General features: G+C 39.7%; 1 protein-coding gene across 1 annotated transcript in view; it reads left to right on the top strand.

The window, feature by feature from the left end:
- The first annotated feature begins 5,213 nt into the window (after window positions 1-5,213).
- slc27a4 (solute carrier family 27 member 4) overlaps window positions 5,214-24,181 on the top strand; it is a 45,835-nt gene continuing 26,867 nt past the window's right edge. Inside the window, exons 1-2 of the mRNA XM_034193111.1 lie at window positions 5,214-5,532; window positions 13,835-13,996. Of these exons, the coding sequence (XP_034049002.1) occupies window positions 13,836-13,996 (161 nt within the window). The 5' untranslated portion in view covers window positions 5,214-5,532; window position 13,835. The remainder of the gene's footprint in view (window positions 5,533-13,834; window positions 13,997-24,181) is intronic.

The following is a 24,181-nucleotide window of genomic DNA, read 5'->3' as shown; positions in this document are numbered from 1 at the left end:
CATTAACTGTGCTGTCAAGCATGACTGGGACCCTCAGCACCCCTTGGTCACATTAACTACAATTGATAAAGGGAAAGCGACCAGCTGCCAATCATTTTCAGTCACAGTGGACATTTTACAGTGACAAGAGACAAGTGATTGCTATAAGTCTATTTTAGGCCAATCCTGAATGATGCGACTCGGTGTCTGCCAAAACAGAATGAAGGCTGTTTATATTATAAAACATCAAACCTTAGTTACATTTTTGTAAGGAAACACACATATATATAAAAACCGGTATTATAAAAGAAAATTTCACTCCCCAACGTGTATCATATCAGCCCCACAGAAATCCATATCAGTTGGGCTCTAGTTTAACCATAGGCTGTAGGTGTAAGGGTTTAACAAGCTGCACTGTTACAACAGGGACATCTGTGGACATGTCACTCTGAAAGTCGACCTCTGCTGGATGCCTCTTTCCTTCTGTCTCCTTTAAAAAATAATTTTACAGGAGAGGACATTACTTGACAGTTACACTTCCTCATACTTTTCTTTCAGTCTTAGTACCATGTCAAAGAAAAGGAAGGGTTGATACCAGCTTCCTTTAATAATCCCAAATTTGTACCCTTCTTCCTGAAATGGCCATTGAATATCCTGAAGAGAGACCATGCAATATGTGGTTATCCACATGTGTGTCTGATCTGTGACCAGCACTGATAGTGTTTCTTTCGAGGCTGATGGTGCCAAAAGACCTGATGATCCTGTTTGTGAGTCTCTTTGTTGATTCTCTTCTTGTCCCTCTCATATGTATGTGAATGAGTGCTAAAGTTGTGTCAAAATATGTATTTAAAAGAAGACTATGGCAGCTTGCCAGAAGGCACATGGGAGATTCTAGTATAGATTTGATGTTTCCTTGAATGACAATCCCTCTCTGTGCCACTCCACCATGAAGCTGTATAACTGGTAGTACAACAGACAAATGTTGCACTGTGCAGTTTCAACAGTCGCAGCCACAGAACCCTGTAGGTCACCGGTCTTCTTGCGTGGTCGCTTGGTTTTTGAGAACTGCCAACCCCAGACAGATTTACCCTACATTACCATGCCGTTTGCATTTTTTAATGATTAATAGAAACAAAGTCCAAGATGTAATCAGAGACTTGGGAATGTTTGTGGATCCATCCGCTGCCCTGTCTAAAGAAAACCATCTGAAAAAGCAATGATTTGTATTCACAATATAATCCTTATATTTAATTTGTCTAATTAATAATGGCCTCTGAAAATGTAATGACTGTATAAACATGGTTCTAATTCCATAATGCTCAAATAAAGCTTAGTCTACACTACAAGCACATCTTGATTGTGTAATTACAACTGCATTGAAGAAAAATTATATATGTGCAGTACATCTGGAAAGTCATTATGGGGTATTGTGTGTAGAACTTTGAGGTGGAAAAAGCAATTTCAACCATTTTGGAATAAGGCTGTAAAATAACAAAATTTGGGAAAAGTGCTGTGGATACTTTCCAAATGTACTGTGTTTAGCAAAAGGGTGTACTTTGGTGATCCCCAACACCAGTCGATTACAGTGACCTTGGAGTCAATTTCAAGGTCACAGCAAGATATTTAAGATGGTGTCATGGCCACCCTTGTTAGCAAGATATCTCAAGAACCACTTGACCAATTTCATTCATATTTAGCATAAAAGTGTACTTGGGTCATCCCCCAACACATTGTATTACTGATTTGTGGGAACTGGGGGGGATAGTTCATATCCTGGTGCACGAGGTTTACTCAGGTTTATATTTGCACTGGAAGGCTTGCACCATACCTCTTATTGTACTTGTTACAATGACAATAAAGTATCTGTACCAACTGTAACGCGTGGTGGTGCCATCATGCTCTAGGTCTGTTTTGCTGCCAATGAAACCTCAGAATTCTTCAGCAAAACCTCAACCCACCACCTACATACAGCGTTGTCAACTCTGGGCCTTCGGCTGGAGCGAGACTGCGTGTGCATAGCATGCGTGCGCTGAAAATGTTTTGTGACCCTAACTCTAATTTAAAAAAAAAAAGTCCTCATTTACTAATAAAAATAATAATAGAAGGAAAACGGTTTAATTCTTCTCCTCTCCATATCCATCATTTTCCAAAATATTTGTGAGAGGCAAATAAAGAAAAATGCTTCAAATGGCTGGGGGTCATGATGGTCCTGGTTAGGGGGTCTGGGGAACAAAGTCCCTCATAAGCTGAAGGGTTTTAGCCATGTTAATGCTCCCCAGAAGATGGTGCAAACTGATCCTTTTTAGAACCCTATAGCACAGCCAAACGTTGAGGTTTGACCCCTGTACAAACTGAAATTGAACTTTGTCACCATTTTTGCTTTTTACCCAAACATTGTCATAGTGCAAACTATACCTTTTTTGGGATCTTTTTTATAGCTACTACCTGGGATGACCTCAAGAAGGGTGGAGTGTTTTTTGTTTTTTTTTTAATTGGGCACCTTAAGTGGTACTGACAACCTGCTTGGTCCATGGTCTTTATTAGCATCTGGGTTGGTTTGTCAGTGAGAGGAGGGAGAGACATATCCACAGGTGGAGTGTGTGTGTCAGCACAAACCGTTAGGAGGATGGTGGTGTCAGCAGAAACCATTTTTAAACCTGCACATCCGCTGGTTTAAGACGTGCTGGTTTACCGAGCTGGGCCCGGAACTTCGGAACTTGCCCCTTGTGTTACCCAATGGGAACAGTTTTTCTTGACGATGGCCACAAGTTTCAGGAATGAAGAACCAGTGCAGGACAATATTTTTCATAGGATACGTTTGGCATTATGTAAATTTCTCAGGCAATCAGAAAGTCAGTGCCCACTACGTCATTCATGCAATTAGCATACTATTAGCATACTAATACAATGCATTCTGGGGAAAATGTATTGATAAGTAAATGTGTCCTTATTCTACAGATTGCAATGTTTTATGCTATTGCTGTGGTGAAAATGTTGAAGTTTCTTATAGAGCTTGTTAAAATTATGTCCATAGGTGCTTTTGATGTCTAAATTATGAAACTTGACACCACAAGTGAGTGGCTGGGTTCCGGGTTGTATTGTGTGCTTCAAAATGCAAAGCTTCATCCCATTGAAATGTTGGAATAATCCCAGAAATTTCACCTGCTTCTTCACACAAAGCAGATGATTTAGTGATTAAACTTTTTAACTTAAACTCTGGAGTGATATGTGAGTTTTTATATATATATATATATATATATATATATATATATAAACACAATCTACTTTTTAAAAATTTCACTGCAAGCAGCCTTGGGAACAATTAGGCCCCATTAAAAAAAAAAATTGTTTATCATCCTTGACATCAGAAAAAAATGACGGGGGATTTTTTTAATTTTATTTTTCTTAGAAGCAGAGAACATACAGTAAAATTTTGAAGTTGGGAAACGGGGCACGGCAATCTCGTTTGAACCCTGTTGAACCCACTGTGATATTGTGAGATTTGACCACTTATGGGGACCTGTACTCCGTTGTGCAATATATACACGGCACAACTTCACATGGAAAAATGGTGTACTGTTTTGTTTTCGGCTCCAATCATCGAAACAGTTTTGTTTCACTAAGTGTTAGCCTACACAGCTAACTAAAGTAGTTGCGTTATCTTGCCTGCAAAACCGCCTCGACATGTTTGAGCTCCGGGTCAAAAACAAACTGCAACACATGTCTACTTTTCCACTGCATTGTCACTTTTTCTTTGTATTTTCACTTTGTTTGCATGTAATTTGCCCAAAAGCCCATTGAAAATACCGTGGTTGGTTCCTCGGAAGTAGAAAAATTACATCATATGTGACATATGTTACCCCTTTAGCACCCGCCTTCAAAGGAGACTGCGGTGCTTAATTGCCCTTATAACATGCATTAACATAAGTTTATGGCACTCAATTCATGTCATGCTCAAGGATTCACAGCCCTGGTTCTTCTTCCTGAAACTTGTGGCCGTCAGCAAAATGACCTGCACACATTGGTTAATCCTGTTGTTAAGCTCTGATGTAACGCATCACGTGACAAATGTTTCCGGGTCCAAAGACCTGCAAGTTTACATTTAAAGTTATGCCTGTATGATCCTTTTTAAGGATCTACAGTTTAAGTTTAGTTTGTGTTTACAGTGTGCGCAAACATCCCTCCCTTCTCTGCCTCAACCTCCGTTAACCACATTCATCTGTTTCTAAGGTAAGAACATTTAATAAAACTTTTTTCTTTTACTTCATATATTTTATTATGCACAGGTAAAATCTGCATTTCTGCTTATTAATAAAAAAATTATTTATTACAATAAACAGGACATTAAAGTGCACACTTCACTCCCCCTGATCGACATGAACAGGAAGCGATCGCAGCTCACAGCAACTCCCTTTGAAAATAACGGAGAAACGACCTGAGCTTCTGGCATTTTTACATAAACCCAATAACAATGTCTAAAAACCCAGTTAATATAACCAGGAGTTTTAGGCACAATATACAAAGAGTTTTATGTTGAGATGTTAATGCTGTTGTCTTTCTGCAACGGTTAAGTGCAGCCTGATCAGAGCGTCTCAGTGCAGTTCTCAATGTTAATGACAGTGCAACTTTTTTTTTTGTACCTGGAAGTTGAAAATCCCATGATGCGTTACATCACACATAACAAACGGATACAAACGACAAGTTCCAAAGATAGGACCCGGCGTTCCGGTTTAAGACGTGCTGGTTTAAAATGGTTTCTGCTGAATCCCCCATCCTGTGAATGGGTGTGCTGCCACCCCTGGATTAGTCTCTCCTGAGGAAGGTTTGAATCCTCCTGGACACGCCCCTTGCAGTTTGGGCTGCAGCTGTGGGTCTGATCTCTGCTGAGTGCACGTCTAGTTTTTCTCGTTTTTCTCGTCGTGGGTGATGATGGTGTGATGCCTCCTGATCCTCCCGTTAATCTGCATCTGACTGACTGATTCTCAGCGTGCGCGCGTGTTAACAGCGCCGAAAAAAAGAGGCGGTTCTTAAAGAGGCACACACAGTTACATTTTTGCCAACAGTTCCGCAGAAGGTTGTTTTTTTTTTTTTAGGTCTCGTCACTGCCGGTTGATCTCACCGGCAGGGCCGCAGCGCTGCTGCCGTAATCCCGCCCCTCTCGGATGAGACTTTTTTTTTTTTGTTTTGTTTTTTTTTTATGCGCGTCATGGATTGGCTAGCGCACCTGTGAATCAGCGCTTGTTCCTGACAAGCTGACAGGTGGGCGGGCGCAGCTAAGAAAATGATAAGGTCATTTGAATTACGCTCTTATCGCCGACAATGAAGCCAGAAACGGAATGAGCGATCACCGGAGAATGAACGGGTGATGACAGCGGGGACAAAGTCTACGGGCGCAGGCGGCCGGTTCTGACTGCCGGTGCAGCGGAGCGGAGGAGGAGCAGCAGCTCGGCGATAACAGGAGCGGAGCGCACGGCTGGAAGATAAGCCGATCAAGGTGGAATCACTCCTGTGAGATCTGCGCACGTAGGAGCCGTGACCGACCGTGTGCACAAGGTACGTGGACACGCTGCGCTTCCCGCAATGACTTGCGTTTACGCGTGAAGGGGGAAAAAAAGACTCATGTTCTGCGGCAACCTTGTGTGCGTAAAATGACGCGTATTTCAAACCGCCGCTGTGCGCTAAAACAGAATCAGTGCGCACATCTTTCTGCATCTTTTGCCATAAATAGGCCCGAGCATCACGAGCCCGGTGTTACGATAAACCTCTAAACACCGATCGAGGCCCTGTGACTGCGCACATGGCTCCTATTGAACAGTCAGTGGGCTGAACCCTGGCTTTTTTTTTTTTTTCTTTGGGTCCACCGCCGCAATATGACGCTGCGCGCTTTTTAAGTTTCCGGGTGTAACAGCGCCATTAACGGATGATGAAGTGCAACCACCTTCTGCATTGATCCATCACAATCCACAACATCCTGGTTTAGTGCGATTACTGACCGCGTGTACGGCCCTGAAACATCAGTGGGCGGCTGTGGGGATTTTTAGTCTTGGAGGGCTGCTTGGGTGCATGGTTGTGGGGCAACACCATATGTAAGGAAAAACAAAAAAGTAAGGTCACTAGACTTCTCCCATATCTCACTTGGAATCGCCACAACACGTCCGAAGTGGATCTGCATGTTGATTTGGTGCCAGTTACACCAGATGCTCTTCCTGAAGCAACTCCACATGACATGTAGTCCATGGGCCAAGCAGGTTTTCAGTACCACTTAAGGGAATGAAACAACAGTTAGAATCCAGCCTCAGTGTATCATGGCCTACACAAAAATGTATGATAGGCATCCCATGGTGGTAGCTGTAGCCAGGTAGGGGTCAATGAAGAATCACACAGAGGTCAAACTTTAAAAATGCTCCAATGATGCAAATTATTGGTTGAAATAAAAGGATTAATAAATGGAATAGTTTTGACTGTGTTGCATGTTTGGTCAAACAAGGTCAACATCTATTGGATTCCATGACATGTGACACGTTACCCTGTTAACATGATAACTAAGCATGACAGATGGTGAAAACTACTCGTTATTAGAACCCTATTAACCCAAACAATAATTTGCATCATTTTTTACTGAAATTGGAGCAAGTTTAACTTTTGACCCCTGTACAAACTGAAATTGACATTTGTCACCATTTTTGCTGTTTTTACCCCATAACTCCAGAACATTCCGTCATAGATAGTCCAAACTATACCTTTTTGGAATAGTTATGATCAGAGAAGTAATGTGATATAGTTTTCAATATGATTGGCGCATTTTTAAAGTTTGACCTCTGTGTAAATCTTCATTGACCCCTACCTGGTTACAGCTACCACCCTGGAATGGCTGTCATACATTTTTGTGTAGGCCATGATACTCTGAGATTGGATTCTAAGTGTCATTTCATTCTCTTAAGTGGTACTGATTAGGTCAAAATTGATGACTGGCTCATGGACTAAGGGGGAATGGGTATGGGTAGCCTTGAACCGGGAACCTTCGGTACTGGAAACAAGCATACTTAACAGCTTGGTGACCACCCTGCTATATGTAGAAAATGCATCAACAAGGATTTTAAACTACACTCAGCAAAAATAGAAATGCAACACTTTTGTTTTTGCTCCCATTTTTCCTGAGCTGAATTAAAAGACCTAAAACATTTTCTTTATACACAAAAGACCCATTTCTCCCAAATATTGTTCACAAATCTGTCTAAATCTGTGTTACTGAACACTTCTCCTTTGCCGAGATAATCCATCCCACCTCACAGGTGTGGCATATGATTAGACAGCATGATCATTGCACAGGTCTGCCTTAGGCTGGCTACAATAAAAGGCCACTCTGAAATGTGTAGTTTTGTCAATTTATAGGGCATTCATTTTTAAGGCTCATTTGCGCCACATTTATGTAAATTTGTCCTTACGTTTTAAATGGCATAGCTGTCACTGCCCTGGTGCTTCTATATGTCTTTCATGATGACAGGGATGTTAAGCAAAGCAAGATAATCCATCCAATTGCACAGGTGTGCCTTAGGCTGGCCACAGTAAAAGGCAACTCTGAAATAGGGTTGGGTATTGAGAACTGGTTCTTTTCGGGCATCGTTAAGAAATATTCAATCCACTGACATCAATAGCCGTTTTGCTTAATGATTCCCTTATCTGTCCTTCAGAGTGGCCGTTGTTTTTGGGGGCGAATGTTGGGAAAATGATCATGTCTGTATGTCTATTACAGAACCCCTGCAGGGTCTGTAATCAACTGTTTCTGCAGCATGGTTCTTCTTTGAAGCTTGAAGCAATGATCTGACCCTCTGCTTCGTGGTTCTTTGTTTTATTTCGCTTTATCTTAATTTTCCCCGCTAAAACCCCAAAGAGCATATGTCAGTGAATAATATTTACCTTTTTATGTTAAACCGACCTGTTATGGTCTTCTAAAACAGTTGATAGATGTATTTTATAACTTAAAAACGGGACCGATGCTAACGCGTTAGCATGTCTATGGCATTTTCAATGTTAAAGTTAGCATTAAGCTGTTCGCATCGCAGCACGTTTGTGTGCATTTAGTTTCTCTATAATAATTATTTGTTCAGTGTTCGTTGTCGTAAAAGAGTCAAATGTATTACAAATTGTAATTTTTTTTATTTATTTTTGTTTATATTAATATTAATAATAATAATAGCAGCAACAACAATAGTAATAATAAATAATAATGCTATAATACAATTTTAGAAAAAGAGACAAAAAGAACCTGATTAAAAACACAACAGAAAATATAAAACCAACTAACAATGAACATAAATAAATATAGAAATAAGTGTTTTTTGTGAAACACCTCCACTTTATCCCCGTCTTATTTAAGTTTAATGACAATTTGTTTCAGTCAAACCATATTTTCAATTTGTTAATTTCTTAAGTGATTTCCTCCAGAACTATCTGCCAAGCTAGAAAACTGCTGCATCCTAGTAAGAGCAGAATACTACTGTAATGAATTTGAATAAGGAAAGTTGAGGGTTTTTTTTCTCACCAAAATGGATGCTGCACTCACTGCAGTTTGTCTGGAATAGTCCCAGATTGCATTTCAGAGCTTCTAGAATTCAAACATTTTCATGCAGGTGGTGTTGGGGGGGTAATTGTGGGTTTCAGCTTTTTTTGTTTTTCACCACTTTTATCCCTGAATATGTCTCATGAGTCACTTTTGTGCGGATTAAAGTCACTAACTGGGACTCCTGTCTTGTTGCATGAAAGAAACGAGAATTGTCATCCGTTCTGTTCACACAGCTCCAAACACTGTGCGGCTCTCTGCCGAGTCAAGTTAGAACAATAGAGTCCAGTCGGCATTAATAACGTCAAAGCGAAACACCGTTTAAATCAAATGACACCTCTTTCCAAATGTTGTAATACAAACAAACTGCAATCGATCAAAATGTTTTTTTCCTCCCAAAATGTCGACCTGCACTAACGTGCAGCAGCCAGCTGAGCTCAGCTCAGAGGTACGGAGAGACACTCATTCCAAAATGTCTGAAAGGAAACGCTTTTGACAAAAACTACAGATTTTGTTTATTTTTACTTATGTCCAGAGATCAAGGACACAGTGACCAATTTCATATTTATTTACGTTAAGACTCAATAAAATGTTGTTGACATAGAAAACCTGTAAAGCCTACTTTTAGTACACACAAAATTCACAAGCAGTATCGATAATGAATCGGATCGATAAGCGGAATTGATAATGGCATCGATATGATAAAATCTTATCAATACCCATCCCTACTCTGAAATGTTCAGTTTTTTAAAACACAGCACAATGCCACAGATGTTGCAGGTTTTGATGGAGTGTGCAATGGGCCTGCTGACTGCAGGAATGTCCACCAGAGCTGTTGCCCGTGTATTGAATGTTCATTTCTCTACCATAAGCTGTCTCCAATGGCGTTTCAGAGAATTTGGCAGTGCATTCAACCAGCCTCACAACTGTAGACCATGTGTATCCACACCAGCCCAATGCTTCCACATCCAGCATGTCTACCTCCAAGATCGTCTGAGACCAACCACAACTGTGCGTACAACAGTTTCTGGGTTTGAGTGTATGTCATGTTTCAGTGGGAAATCCATGCAAGTCTCTAAACCATACACCAAGTGGAAGCACAGTACATGTTGGCTTCGCTTTCATGTGCTCTGTGGAACGCTGTTCAAAGTATTCAATGTGTTTTGAGCTAACCAATGCTAATTTGCACTCCTATATAGTAGGGCTGCAGCTATAAAATATTTTTTTGAAATGGAGTATTCTAGCAATTATTTAATCGAGTAATTGGATAGAAAGTACTTTTGCGTTTTTAAATAACATCAATAGTCCATGTTTTTTTTAAATAGACAAACGCACTGTTTTGCTTTAAATTTACAGTAAGTCTATTTCAAATGATCAGTGTGGAAAAAAAAACAACCTCAATATTTAGTAGATCTTTTGCAGAAATAACAGCCTCTAAAAACTTCCTATTGCGTCCAGTAAGAATCTGGATTCTGGTCGACGGTATTTTGGACCATTCTTTTTTACAAAACATCTCAGGTTTCCAAGCATGGACAGCCCGCTTAAAATCACACCACAGATTTTCAATAATATTCAGGTCTGGGGACTGAGATGGTCATTCCAGAACGTTGTACCTTTTCCTCTGCATGAATGCCTTTGTAGATTTTGAGCAGTGTTTAGGGTCGTTTTCTTGTTGAAAGACCCAGCCCCGGCGCAACTTCACCTTTGTCACTGATTCATGAACATTGTCCTCAAAAATCTGCTGATATTGACTGGAATCCATGTGACCCTCAACTTTGACAAGATTCCCAGTACCTACACTGGCCACACAGCTCAATGGAACCACCTCCAAATTTTACTGTAGGTAGCAAGCATTTTTCTTGGAATGCTGTGTTCTTTTTCAGCCATGCATACCACCCCTTATGTCCAAATACTACCATTGACATTAACGCTTATCCTATTGTCCGGGACAAGTGGAAAATGTGATCGGCAGCTCAGAGAGCACAGTGGAAAAAAACTTCGTCAAAGTCTTCAGATAAAAAGAGCTCCTTCTGCTTGCATAGCTCCAGAAATTCATTTATAGGCTTTATTTTACAGTTGAAAGCCTTCATGTTTCCAAAGTTTGCTCAAATACGGTGTGAGAGTGAAAAGGCTCTCGTTCCCTCACACACACACACACACACACACACACACACACACACCTGGCTGTCGCCCAATATGTGGCAAAATTTGATGCAGCGCTGCTCCAGTCGTTCTGCCATTTTCCTTGCAATGAAAAACCTCAGAGAGCACAACACACATCCTCACACAAAGGCTGCTTGCCAACAAATGACGCAATCGACAGGCGTGAAAAAATTCACGCATGCGCACGAAGGTTCAAGGTTGGCTCATGCAAGCACACGTGATTCAAATCCATCAGGTTTTTGCAAAAAATAAAAAGGTCCGATACTTTTCTAACTGTGTGTGTATATAGTTATAGAGTCCAATATAACTTCATCCAATATTTCTCTATGTTGGACTCCTTACCATCCATTATTTGTAATATATATATATATAATATGATATGATTAAGGGATACTGTGATCATCATAAAAGGCCTAGTTATGCAACATGGAAATTGTCGTTTTGTAATCATGCCAGCATGACATATAAAACTGAATAATGAAAAATAAATGCATCTTCTGTTATGTGCCTGGTGTGAGTACTCAGGTGATCCCAAGTGTCAAATTCTTTGGGAGGGCAGGGTTAGGGTGCAGCGACTGAACTTTTTTGGGGGGGAAGCAGCCCCACTCTACTACCACCTGTGAACATGCAGGCCACTAAAATTAAAACTGAAATAAATGTGCTGAACAAAAGTTTTCTGCACATGTAGGAGAATTCCATGCAGTCAGAAACAATGAAAATCTTCTCTATATGTCAAGTATTTACTATAGAAGATTCCAATTGATTGGATTCTTCCATGGCCCAGTGACCTCTCTAGAATATTGAGGGAAAATATGTCCATTATTTTCCTGTTTGAAAATGACCTGAAAGATGGGAATCATGACATAAACTTCTCCACTCCATCTGGTGGCAGAGGACATAAAATGTGTGATCACAACACCTTTCACCTTGAAAAATGTTATTTATTTCAGGCAAACCTTAGTTGATTTTATGATTATAAAATAGGGAGTACATTCAACTCTTGATTATTAGCATCTCTCCTTGTGTTGTCATGCACAGCTCAGTATACCTACAAAGTCATCAGCCTTTAATTTAATCTTGCTTAAAAGTATAGGGCCACTGAGCTTTTTAAGATTTAAGGCATAAAATAATTTTCACTGGCACCACTAATAATTTTGTTTATTAGCCTTTAAATAGGGGATTCATAATATGACATTACCAATACAATCAAAATTCATGTTGTCTAGAAAAAATTAATAAAATGTTCCCCTTAAGGGTAAAATATCAAAAGAACAGAACAGCTTTGAAATGCGTATGGCAGCAAGACCAATACAGTCTGACAGTGACATCATAGATCATGTGGGGGCTCCCCCAGACTTGAGGGAAGCATTATGGGAAGCACACGGTAGTAGGCAATCACAGTTGAGAGGCACCGCGACGTGTGCTGGCTTGTCTCTCTCTGGCTCCTTCTCCAACATGTTGGAAATACTCTGAAACTGCAGTGTTTCGCTGTCAGTCTAATATGTTTCTCATATTTTATGTAAAAGTTAGTGAGAAATGAGCATTCTAAAATGAAAAATGCTGCTTTTGCAACCTGGTAACAATTCTGAAGTGATTTACAAGACATTTCAGTATCATGTATTGCATCAAGGTAACTTCAAAAGCTCTTGGATACGTACACACACACACACACGTCCTCCTGCAGTTGGCGTTTAAAATAAAATATGGAATCCCCCCCACTCAGATTATGTTCTCTTGATTAAAATGAGGTGTAATTTGACAAGATGTTTAAAAAAATAAACTGACATTATAATACTTGGATTTCAGGAGAAGTGAAATGTGGGTGGTCCTATAGTTTTAAGGTATGTAGGTATCTTTAATGGGGGTACACTGAAGAGAAAAACTACATGAAAGACAGCAGGGGTTTTTTGTTGAGAGAGAGTGTGGTGTCAAAAGTTTTGCCGAGTACTATTGTTGTCCACAGTTTGTCTTCACAGGCTAATCAATAGATAATATGGAAACAGTGATGTAAACCCAGGTTAGTCTCATCTTTCTGCCTATCAGGTAGCACCAGACACTCATGTGGACACGTGTTGTCCTCTGCTGCTCTCACAGGGCACCGCAGACCGTTACCTCAACACAATAAAGAGTAACCTCAGTGGTTTGTCCATCTGACAAATATAATACAATAATCGGTCTGTTTGTCTTCAGTACTGCAGGTTATTTACAATTTCAGCAGAATAAACGGTGCAGCACAAGTGACCTGAAGGTCAACCTGGATTCACTGTGTCATTAATCCATATTGGTTAGTTGTTTTTCTTTCGTGTGATAAAAGTTCAGCTCATGGAACAAATGAAACTGTTATTATTTCTTTGTGAAATACAAGAAGGCAACACCAGGAAACCTCTACAGATCAGCCGGTCCACTTTTAAGTGGATTAAAAAGCAAAAATTGGGGGTGGGTGGGGGGGATTAATGTTTTGCTGTAATGGATTACATATCACAGGAAGGGTACAAAACCAGCCAGTGGCTTGCTGCTGTTTAAATTGAGTACCAAGATTTAACTGAAATCAAAGTTGGTCTAAAAGTAGTAGTAGTTGCATATGTTGGAAAATAGTCTTTTGGTTGTCATTATGATTTTAAAAAGAGCAAACACAGTTGTTTGACAATAAATTGCTTCACACAATCACTAACTGAGTGGAAAAGTTTTTGTGTTATTATTCATATTCTCTGAATAATGGCCAAAAAAAATCAAAAATTCTGACAGGGTGTGTAAACTATATCAGCACAACTGTAACATTTCATACAGCATGTTTTATATTTTTTTCATGTTTGTAAACTCTTAATATCAGTCCTGGTCAACCAGGACAAAGTAGGTGGATTAAATAGGAACAAGATCTGCACATCAAATTCTAACTGGTAACATTCTAAAAATGTTTTCCTTATTTTCCAACAGAACGCATAACCAGACGCCTCTGATACAGGTGTTTATTAACCACCAAACCTTAATGTATAAAACAAGTTAGGACCCAGTGTTGGCTGCATGTTGACCTCTGCTGACCTCACGCATGGTGTGGAATGTTCTGGAGCCTCCAGGCTGTTCATTGTCTTTTATAAGTATGTACTTTAAAAAAAAGTTTTTTTTCCTCCCCAGGATGCTGCGCCTGGCGTGCTGCACAGCCATGCTGCTGGTGCTGAGGGTGCTGGCGGGTCTGCCGTGGTACCAGGTTCTCCCGGGCATCCTGATCTTCTATCTGGGGAGTGGCGGATGGAGCTTCTTGCAGATTTTATCCAAAACAATTGGCAGAGACATACAGTAAGCACAGAATTTTTTTTTTTTTATGTGCATGTGATTTTGATTTCAGCATAAATCTCACCTGGGAAATGATTTATGAAAGAAAAAAGTATATTGCAAAATAGTTGTCCATACATGGATATTCACTTTAATAACTAATTTAATGAGTAAACCATTTATTTGTCTTTGTCACAGTCTGCATACGTACTGCTTTGCAGACCTTGTTGTCAATTTTCTCTACTATAGCCAAACTTAATAACAAAGAAAGTCCAAATTGAGCTTCATATAACTTACAAGTCTGAATGGACAAATCATCGATTGCTGTAAATTGCGCAGTTTTTGTCACGAGGTGTAGATGTAGGTCAGGCTGGGGTTATGAATGAAGAATACACTTTCACAAGAACAATATCTAATATCGATATGCACACAGTTTCACCAGTGCTAATTTTAACAAGCTGGAAATTCACGTTTAACCCCTTGAACCCCTGCAGTGCACAGGCTAAAGGTCAGAATCAAATTTTGTTAATATAGATGTCCGAAATAATGGATGTTTGTAAATAAAAAGTACGAACACCATCTGCTTGTTCTTGATTTTTGTTGCACCGGGACAATATTTTCATTCAGTTAACGAATTAATTTCTCATCAACAAACAGTGGTTTAAATTACTACTTTAATACATATCAAGTCATGGTTGTATATCATTACAAAGCTAATAAAGGTGGCTTTTGCTGTAAACTATAGTGTGTAACATGAGCTATAAATGGTTTCCATGGTGACCTGGGAAACATACCTGAAAATAATGTTGATGCTGGGATTCACAGTCGGTCTGTTTTCTGTCTGTTGTGGGGTTTGGGGCTTGTGTCAGTTTCTGGTGGCAGTCACTTGTGTGCTGCTTTAGTTCTGGATCACGCTAACTATGCGTGAATGTGTGTGGCACTTCACTCTGTCATTTCTGTTTCTGTTTACAAACAGGGTGTTACTCACCAGTCACACCACAGTTTATCAGTTTCAGGTTTACATTCTGGCTTTTTGGTTCATTGATAGTTTTCACACTATAGTTGGGTTTTCTGAGTTCCTATCTGCAGTTAACCTTCTGGGGCCGACGCCGTCATATACGATGGCTAAGACCATGCTTTACTAAATTCTAAATAACTTTTTAATGATATGAGATAGAAACTTACTTTTTTTTTTTTGCTGAAAAGTTAACTCTGCTGACTTTTGAGCCAGCCATCGGCCATCTTTGTACTCCTCATAGAAGCTGTGTGATGACGTGCGCAGTGTGAGTGTCCAATCGGAATTGGTTCACCATCACATGGTTTTCCAGAATCCATTCGTATGGCAGATTTACCTCACGTGAAAAGTCAAAGATCGTTTTCAGGAGTGATATGTTACTAGTTGGCCCGTTTGAATAGCCCCCTGGGTGCTCCAATGAGTACATACTATTAGTACATACTCAGTGTGCCCTGTGCCATGACGCACAGCGATCAGTGAAAGCAGGTGCAGACAGAGAGCCTCTGATGACCGCAACAAAGAGTGTGTAACTATCAGGATTGCTCCACTAGTTTGCATGTGAATGATACTGGATAGCTCTGTTGCTTTCTTGGCATAAAGCACTGTTTACCATATCAATGGACAACAAAACACATAGACTATTTTGTATATATTGTTCAAAATGTGCATTTGTGTTTATTGTTTGAACCTTTTTGTTGTACAGTCTTTCACACAAGACCTCAAATTACCTTTATAAAGTGTCAAAATAGTTGTTTATTATAGTTTGCTGTGTGTTTTGAATAAATGTGTGTGGAAAATAATTTTTCGCTTTATTTTTTCCTTGCCTATTTTTGATTGTAAACCTTTATTACACTTATAAAACACAACAAAAACATATATATTCTGAACGCACAGGTTGTCCTGAAAAAAGAGACATAAAACTTGATTGTGGGATGCAGGGAGAGCTATTAACAACAATAATAAAACATTTATGCCAGGCGAGTGAACTGTCAAAAAATGCCCTCGGACCCCAGAGGGTTAAAGGGGAACTAAGTAACTTTTTGACCTTAATTTTACAGTTTGGGAGTAATTGTAATGGTTAAATGGCTTGTTTTGGGGGCGAATGGGAGCTCTCTGTCCACCAGCAAGTGCGTTTTTAATGACAGTATTGTGACATACGTACTCCCAAGCTGTAGGGGGAATGTAAGAATGTAATAAAAAAAAAAAAAAGGAAACAAAAAAAAAAAACAGACGAAACAGCAAAAAACTGATCAAACTTACTTAGTTCTCCTTTAATCCCAGTTTGGTCTGTCTGTCCATTTGTTATCCAGCCCTGTTCCTGAACAGTGCATAATACCTGCATTGTATACAAATATTTTCACCTGCAAGAAATGTATGTGCATCCATATATTTTTAAGTAGTTACCATGGTGGCCAAGGAAAACTCTGATAAATGGACTTTTGGGGAAAAAATGGTGTCAGCTGAGTAAAAATGCAATAGAATAGGACAAATGAACGCTTATTTGCCAGCTTTTGAAAAGTATAATTAAGAGGTGTAGTCCCTTTGGGTGTGGGTGTGTGTGTATATGTAAATTTTAATGGTTTAAGTTGGAAACTAGATTTTCTTCAGCACATATTTGGCATTCAAATAAAGGATTTACAGTCTTATATCACCATTATTATTATCAAAATTTACCTTGCCTGGAAATGATTTCGGATTTTGACCAATAGTGGTAAAACTATGGCATCACCATGACAAACTCTGAAGCTTGATTCCCTCCTCAGCTCGACTTGGGAGAAAAATAGAGGAAGAGGCGTTGGGCTTGACCAGCAAGTTCTTCAACAACACTTTGACAGATGTTGCTTTTCCACATTGTTATCGTGGTAATGTAGATTGTCATCTGTGAAAGCTGTGTTGAACAGTTGATTGGCCAAGGCCAGGGAACCTTTCACTAGTATTCTAATAACGAGTGTTGATTCAGTGTCAGCAACCCGCTGCACATGCCCGCAGCAGTGCACGCTTCAGAACGTTCCCACATGCAGAGCAGGTGGCCTTAAACATTTCAGACAAAAGAGGAAGAGGGAGGAGAATGGGTTTTTAAGGGTAAAGTTAATAATTACAGTTGGTTTCCACGGCCACTAGTGTGTGTGATTAACTTCCTCAACTCCACCAGTAATGACAAAACAGGAAATTGTAAGAACCTTTTTATAAACTGTCCATGAAAAATAAGGTAATGTGTGGAAGTACATGGTATAAAAATGGTCATCTGCAAACCATGGGATACAAAAGACATATTTTTGCAGAATTGTGATTAAATATTACATTATACTGTCCAGTCTAAGTGTTTTGACAGGAACACATTTTGGATTCCACTTGACAACCTTTTCCAAATTGTTCAATCAGTCAGAATTGTTCACCTCAGATGTTGTCTATTCCTCTTGTCATTGTCAGGTCTACATAGCTTTATTGTAGTAGAGCTCAAAGTGCTTTAAGTGACTAAGATAACCTCAAATAATCTGTTTATCTGGAACAACAAAAATGTGACATGATGATTGTGTCATTACTACAATCTAGCCTGAGGATAAAGTTAAACGACAGCTGGTGTAAAAGTTCTTTGTGATGTTTTAGCGATAACCTTCACCTCGGGAGATTATCCATTATCTAAACCATTGGATAATACATGTAAAATATTTAGCCTGAGGTTTCCATTCAATCAGACTTTGCACCTTGGAGCCACTCAGTCGTTTCTGTAATATTTTATGGCTTCCATCATTATGCTTTGTGCAACTCACAGTGGATCCTAATTGGTCAGCAGTGATTCACGGGATATTTCTTCCATCGTTCTGTTTTAGTTTGTTTGAGTTACTGAGCACATTAACTACAGGTTGCATGTGTTTAGTTTTGTAATTAATTTGATTTGTCACTTCGTGGTTCACATAGCATGCACAGGCAATCCTGATTTTGGTGTTGTAATAGAAGAAGTTTGTCAGGACCAAAAAAAAATGAAAGTGCAGGTTTTATAGTTGGGCTCAAACAATCAATGGACTGCTAGAAAGGTTAAGTAGAGTCTTCACAGTTTTGATCAGAGGTTTACATAAAAATATCAACATGAATCTTATGGAAATTTAAGGGTTTTTATTGATTTCTTTGAACTGTTTCCCCCTGACACATAATGTTTGTACAACATGGATTTTTAATTGGCGGCAGCTAGAATTTGGCAGATGGACTGTTACTTTCGAGATGTAGGGATGGACTGGTTATCTGCCTGGGTGATTGTTCTTCAGGACCCAAGGTGGTTAAGTGGTGTAGTTGATGTCGTGACATGCTATATCATTTTTATCCCCCTGGTATGAAATACAAGGGGGACATAGTGATCAGCAGTACGTTTTTGCTTGTTAGCGTGATATCTCAAGAATCAGTTGACCAATTTCATTCATAGAGTATTTAGCATAAGGGTGAAATTTGGTGATCCCCAGACAGCAGTCGATTACCGTGACCTTGGAGTCAATTTCATGGTTGCAGCGAGATATTCAAGATCTTGTCATTACCACCCTTAATAGTGAGATATTTCAAGAACCAGTTGACCAATGTCATTCATATTTAGCATGAGAGTGTACAGTAAAACTTTCCTAAATTGTCATTGTATAAACCGAATGCTCGCACTCACTGGACAAAAGCAAAAGTCCCAATGTTTTTGTGTTGTTTTCCATGTAATAAACTCCAATAATATACCAGATTTTGTCGATTACGGTGATCTTGGGGTCAATTTCATGGTCGCAGCGAGATATTCAAGATCTTGTTCTTGCCACCCTTAATAATGAGATATCTCAAGAACCAGTTGACCAATGTCATTCATATTTAGCATAAGAGTGTACAGTAAAACTCTCCTAAATTGTCATTGTATAAACCGGATACTTGCACTCACTGGACAAAAGCAAAAGTCCCAATGTTTTTGTCGTTTTCCATGTAATAAACTACAATAATATACCAGATTTTGTATAACTGATTTACACTCACATCGGACAAAACGTCCTGCTCCATCGCAATTTGTTTCCATTAAAAACCCCTTGCATGTACCGGAGAGAGCAGTCTGGACGTGTTCAGTCGCAAGAGGTATGAAATGAAGTTAAGCACTGACAAGAGACAGTTCAAAGAAAGTGGGTACCGTATTTCCTTCATTAAAAGCCCAGCCGTTTATTTTTTCAAACCGTGCTCAGACCCGGTGCCTAAATGAGGCAGGGTGTAATTCAATGCCGGCGATTATTAACAAAATGCTGCTTGCTGCCTGCACTGTAACATGGTGGTAAGTTTCACACATATCCCTGAGTGTGGCGAACCAAAGACATCCACTTTAGATCACAGCCCTTTGCGTAGTCTGACTCACACCTGCTGAACAGAGACCACAAGGGCTGTGATTGGTCATTTTTTTTGCTTTCACTCCTTCTCTCGTCATATTTTAAAAGTTTTTGCAGTGTGCCTGGCAGTTACATTTCAATCATGGATCAAATACATTTGACAGACAAGTCCGCAAATAAGACCAACTTTACAACACGGAGTCTAAAAACTACAAAGACACTCAAATGACCTGCAATTCATGGAAAGAAACTGCACGTACCATACCACTGGTTTGGAGGTTGATGATTGTATAAAGAAGTGGAGCTCGTTGAGGGACAAACTTATCCAGAATCAGAATAGCCTTTATTCGCCAAGTATTTCAATTCAATTTCAATTTATTAAACTTATAGAGTGCAAAATCACAACAGTGTTGTCTCAAAACACTTCACATAAAACAACTCAACAATAAAAACCAAAACAAATGAAATCAAAAAATCAAAGACCATGATCAAAAGTTTAAAAGCATGATCAAAAAGTTAAAAAGAATAAAAGCATAGTAAACAGTATATTAATCATATAAAATAGAAAACAAATGCGTCTTCAGACGTGACTTAAGTCTCCACAGAGTCTGACTGCCTCACTAGTACAGGGAGATCATTCCACAGGACCGGGGCATGATAGCAAAAGGCTCTATTTCCCATAGACTGCCCCCAAGTATCCACAAGAAAACAAGGAATTTGATTTCGGTTTGAGCTGCATTCTCTCTGTACGGCATGTATAAATATACACCAAATAATTCACAGTAAAAGTGTGCAATAAGAAAAAAAAAATGTGTGAAACAAACGGATTCAAGTTGTACATGAGATATATGAATCGGTGAGTTTTTTTGGCAGATTAAATTGTTTATCAGTGTGATGGCCTGTGGAAAGAAACTGTTCCTGTGTCTGGTTGCTTTGATGTACAGAGCTCTGCAACATCGACCGGAAGGGAGGAGTTTAAACAGTGTGTGTCCAGGGTCTGAGAGGTGTGCAGAGATGCTACCAGCTCACGTTGAGGAAAGTCACTGTTCCTGCGATAAATTACATTAACCACCAACGTGACGGAGAACTGTAAAGGGTCACGCACACGTAGACATCATTGCATGGCCACGGAGTTATAGAGAGTAACTCGACTAAATGTCATCCCTTTATATGCACATAATGTCCGGTGCTTATATAAGGCAGGCATTTTTTTTTTTTTTTCTCAGATTTATTTTTGACCCCGCCATTAAATGAGGCAGGCCCTGATTCAAGGTCAGGTGCTTAATCAAGGAAATACGTAAGCCTGATTTGTGCTGGGGATTCCCCGTTGATCATTTGCCGGCTCCTGACTGTAACTAATCCATTACATACATACGTATAACAGATTTTATCTGTTTTATACATATAACGGATTTCAATTTATAATGGACAAAATTTGCTGGTCCACCCAAATCCATTATATTTGTGTTTTACTATACTTGGGTGATCCCTGACACCAGTCGATTACACTGACCTTGGTCAGTTTCAAGGTCACAGTGAGATATTGAAGATATTGTCATGGCCATCCTTGTTAGCACAATATCTCAAGAACCAGTTGACCAGGTCCATTCATACTTAGCATAGGTGGGTACTTGGGTGATCCCCAACACTTTGTTTTACTGATTTGTGGGGACTGTGAGGATATTTCATCTCATGATGACTCTTGTTAAAGTTTAGATTCCAAGATCACCAGTTCAAACAACTGTACAGACGTTTTTGGTAGTTGTAGCCACTTTGCCAAGCTTTTGAAGATCATCTAAACTGTCACTTTGAGCTGAGGGCAAACTGGTTTGGCTGGTTCAAGGCACTGGTCTGCCTTGATCAAAGCACAGGTCTGTCTGGTTCAAGGTGCAGGTCTGGCAGGAACTGGAAGCTGCTGGAACTCCAGTATCATTGTTTACAGGCTGAAAGGGTATCGTTTAAAAAAAACAAACAAACAAAAAAAAACACCTGCTCCAAAATTGTTTCCTTCATGCTTGACTAAAGTTTGCAGCTGAGCACACAGTCGTGGGGGGAAATTCTAGGGTAAAGTTTTATGTTCGAAGATGAACTACAAATAGAGCTGTGTGATCACAGTGGCCAGAGGTATCTTTAGAGGAGTCAAGGTGAGGAATTCAACCCAAGAACTCTGTACCAACGGTGGTGGTGGTGGCAACATGCTTGCTGCCAATGGAACTTGTCAGTGAAGAAAGTGGATGGAAAAAATAAGGAGAAGGACTACCTCAGAATTCTTCAGCAAAACCTCAAGCCACATGGTTGAAAGTTGAGTATGATTGAGTGTTCTGAGCATAAAGCAGATGAGTCTACAACTCTTCCTGGATAGAACACCAATCTAACATAGGTTACTTCACCAGCAAAGGCAATTTACAGCTGGGTGGATGAAGACACTGTAGATGAAGTGTCCTGTCCAAGGACACAGGCAGATATGTACTGGTTGTTCAACTCCTCATCCTAGTGACATAACTGCTCTATATTGTGCCTTTCGTTTCGATCATATCATGCCAGGATACTCACAGTCATTTTCAACCGCTTAGTCCAGTTGAGGGTTGCAGGGGGCTGGGGCCTATCCCAGCAGTCAGAGTGTGAGGCAGGGTACACCCAGGACAGAAAAAGGTAAGAGTTTGGGGGTGAAGTGTGTCGTCTCCTCTGTAAATCCAAGCCATCACATTCAAAGGAAAGCTCAGAAGCTTCACTATTGGACATAACTAGCTGTCGGCCATCGGGATATTTCTGCTCATTCTAAAATGTATGTCACACACTAAGAATTGCAGAGTAAGACATTTTCCAGAAATGCACCTGCTAACTCGCCTCAGGGAGAGGAATATTTAGCAATAAAATACATCAGAGACCAGTCATTACTAGCGCATGTGCGCGGAGGAACTTACAATCATTAATTGTAAGTTCTACAAGATAAAACTTAAAATAAGATAGCTGGGTCAATCATCACTTGACCTTCCTTTTCTCTCAAAAATTCTTGAAAGGGTAGTTGTAAAACAGCTAACTGATCATCTGCAGAGGAATGGTTTATTTGAAGAGTTTCAGTCAGGTTTTAGAATTCATCATAGTACAGAAACAGCATTAGTGAAGGTTACAAATGATCTTCTTATGGCCTCAGACAGTGGACTCATCTCTGTGCTTGTTCTGTTAGACCTCAGTGCTGCTTTTGATACTGTTGACCATAAAATTTTATTACAGAGATTAGAGCATGCCATAGGTATTAAAGGCACTGCGCTGCGGTGGTTTGAATCATATTTATCTAATAGATTACAATTTGTTCATGTAAATGGGGAATCTTCTTCACAGACTAAGGTTAATTATGGAGTTCCACAAGGTTCTGTGCTAGGACCAATTTTATTCACTTTATACATGCTTCCCTTAGGCAGTATTATTAGACAGCATTGCTTAAATTTTCATTGTTACGCAGATGATACCCAGCTTTATCTATCCATGAAGCCAGAGGACACACACCAATTAGCTAAACTGCAGGATTGTCTTACAGACATAAAGACATGGATGACCTCTAATTTCCTGCTTTTAAACTCAGATAAACTGAAGTTATTGTACTTGGCCCCACAAATCTTAGAAACATGGTGTCTAACCAGATCCTTACTCTGGATGGCATTACCCTGACCTCTAGTAATACTGTGAGAAATCTTGGAGTCATTTTTGATCAGGATATGTCATTCAAAGCGCATATTAAACAAATATGTAGGACTGCTTTTTTGCATTTACACAATATCTCTAAAATTAGAAAGGTCTTGTCTGAGTGATGCTGAAAAACTAATTCATGCATTTATTTCCTCTAGGCTGGACTATTGTAATTCATTATTATCAGGTTGTCCTAAAAGTTCCCTGAAAAGCCTTCAGTTAATTCAAAATGCTGCAGCTAGAGTACTAACGGGGACTAGAAGGAGAGAGCATATCTCACCCATATTGGCCTCTCTTCATTGGCTTCCTGTTAATTCTAGAATAGAATTTAAAATTCTTCTTCTTATAAGGTTTTGAATAATCAGGTCCCATCTTATCTTAGGGACCTCATAGTACCATATCACCCCAATAGAGCGCTTCGCTCTCAGACTGCAGGCTTACTTGTAGTTCCTAGGGTTTGTGGGAGTAGAATGGGAGGCAGAGCCTTCAGCTTTCAGGCTCCTCTCCTGTGGAACCAGCTACCCAATTCGGATCAGGGAGACAGACACCATCTACTTTTAAGATTAGGCTTAAAACTTTCCTTTTTGCTAAAGCTTATAGTTACGGCTGGATCAGGTGACCCTGAACCATCCCTTAGTTATGCTGCTATAGACTTAGACTGCTGGGGGGTTCCCATGATGCACTGAGTGTTTCTTTCTCTTTTTGCTCTGTATGCACCACTCTGCATTTAATCATTAGTGATCGATCTCTGCTCCCCTCCACAGCATGTCTTTTTCTTGGTTCTCTCCCTCAGCCCCAACCAGTCCCAGCAGAAGACTGCCCCTCCCTGAGCCTGGTTCTGCTGGAGGTTTCTTCCTGTTAAAAGGGAGTTTTTCCTTCCCACTGTCGCCAAGTGCTTGCTCACAGGGGGTCGTTTTGACCGTTGGGGTTTTTACGTAATTATTGTATGGCCTTGCCTTACAATATAAATAATACTTTGATGTTGTCTCGCTAACGGGACGTTAATAAAACATGCGACATGTCCTTTAATGATATATGCTTTCCAATAGTTTTGCCACATAAACATAACAGTTCAATGAAATCATTGAATGCCCAATATTGCTATTACATTAAAGTAAGAAATGAGTGTATGTAAACCTCTGACCACGGTCTAGTAAGTCAATACTGTTGCAG

The sequence above is a fragment of the Thalassophryne amazonica genome, chromosome 17 (genome assembly GCF_902500255.1).
Source record: "Thalassophryne amazonica chromosome 17, fThaAma1.1, whole genome shotgun sequence".
NCBI lineage: Eukaryota > Metazoa > Chordata > Actinopteri > Batrachoidiformes > Batrachoididae > Thalassophryne > Thalassophryne amazonica.
The sequence above is the reverse complement of the archived record's forward strand: the minus strand, read 5'-3'. Positions and strand labels throughout refer to the sequence as shown.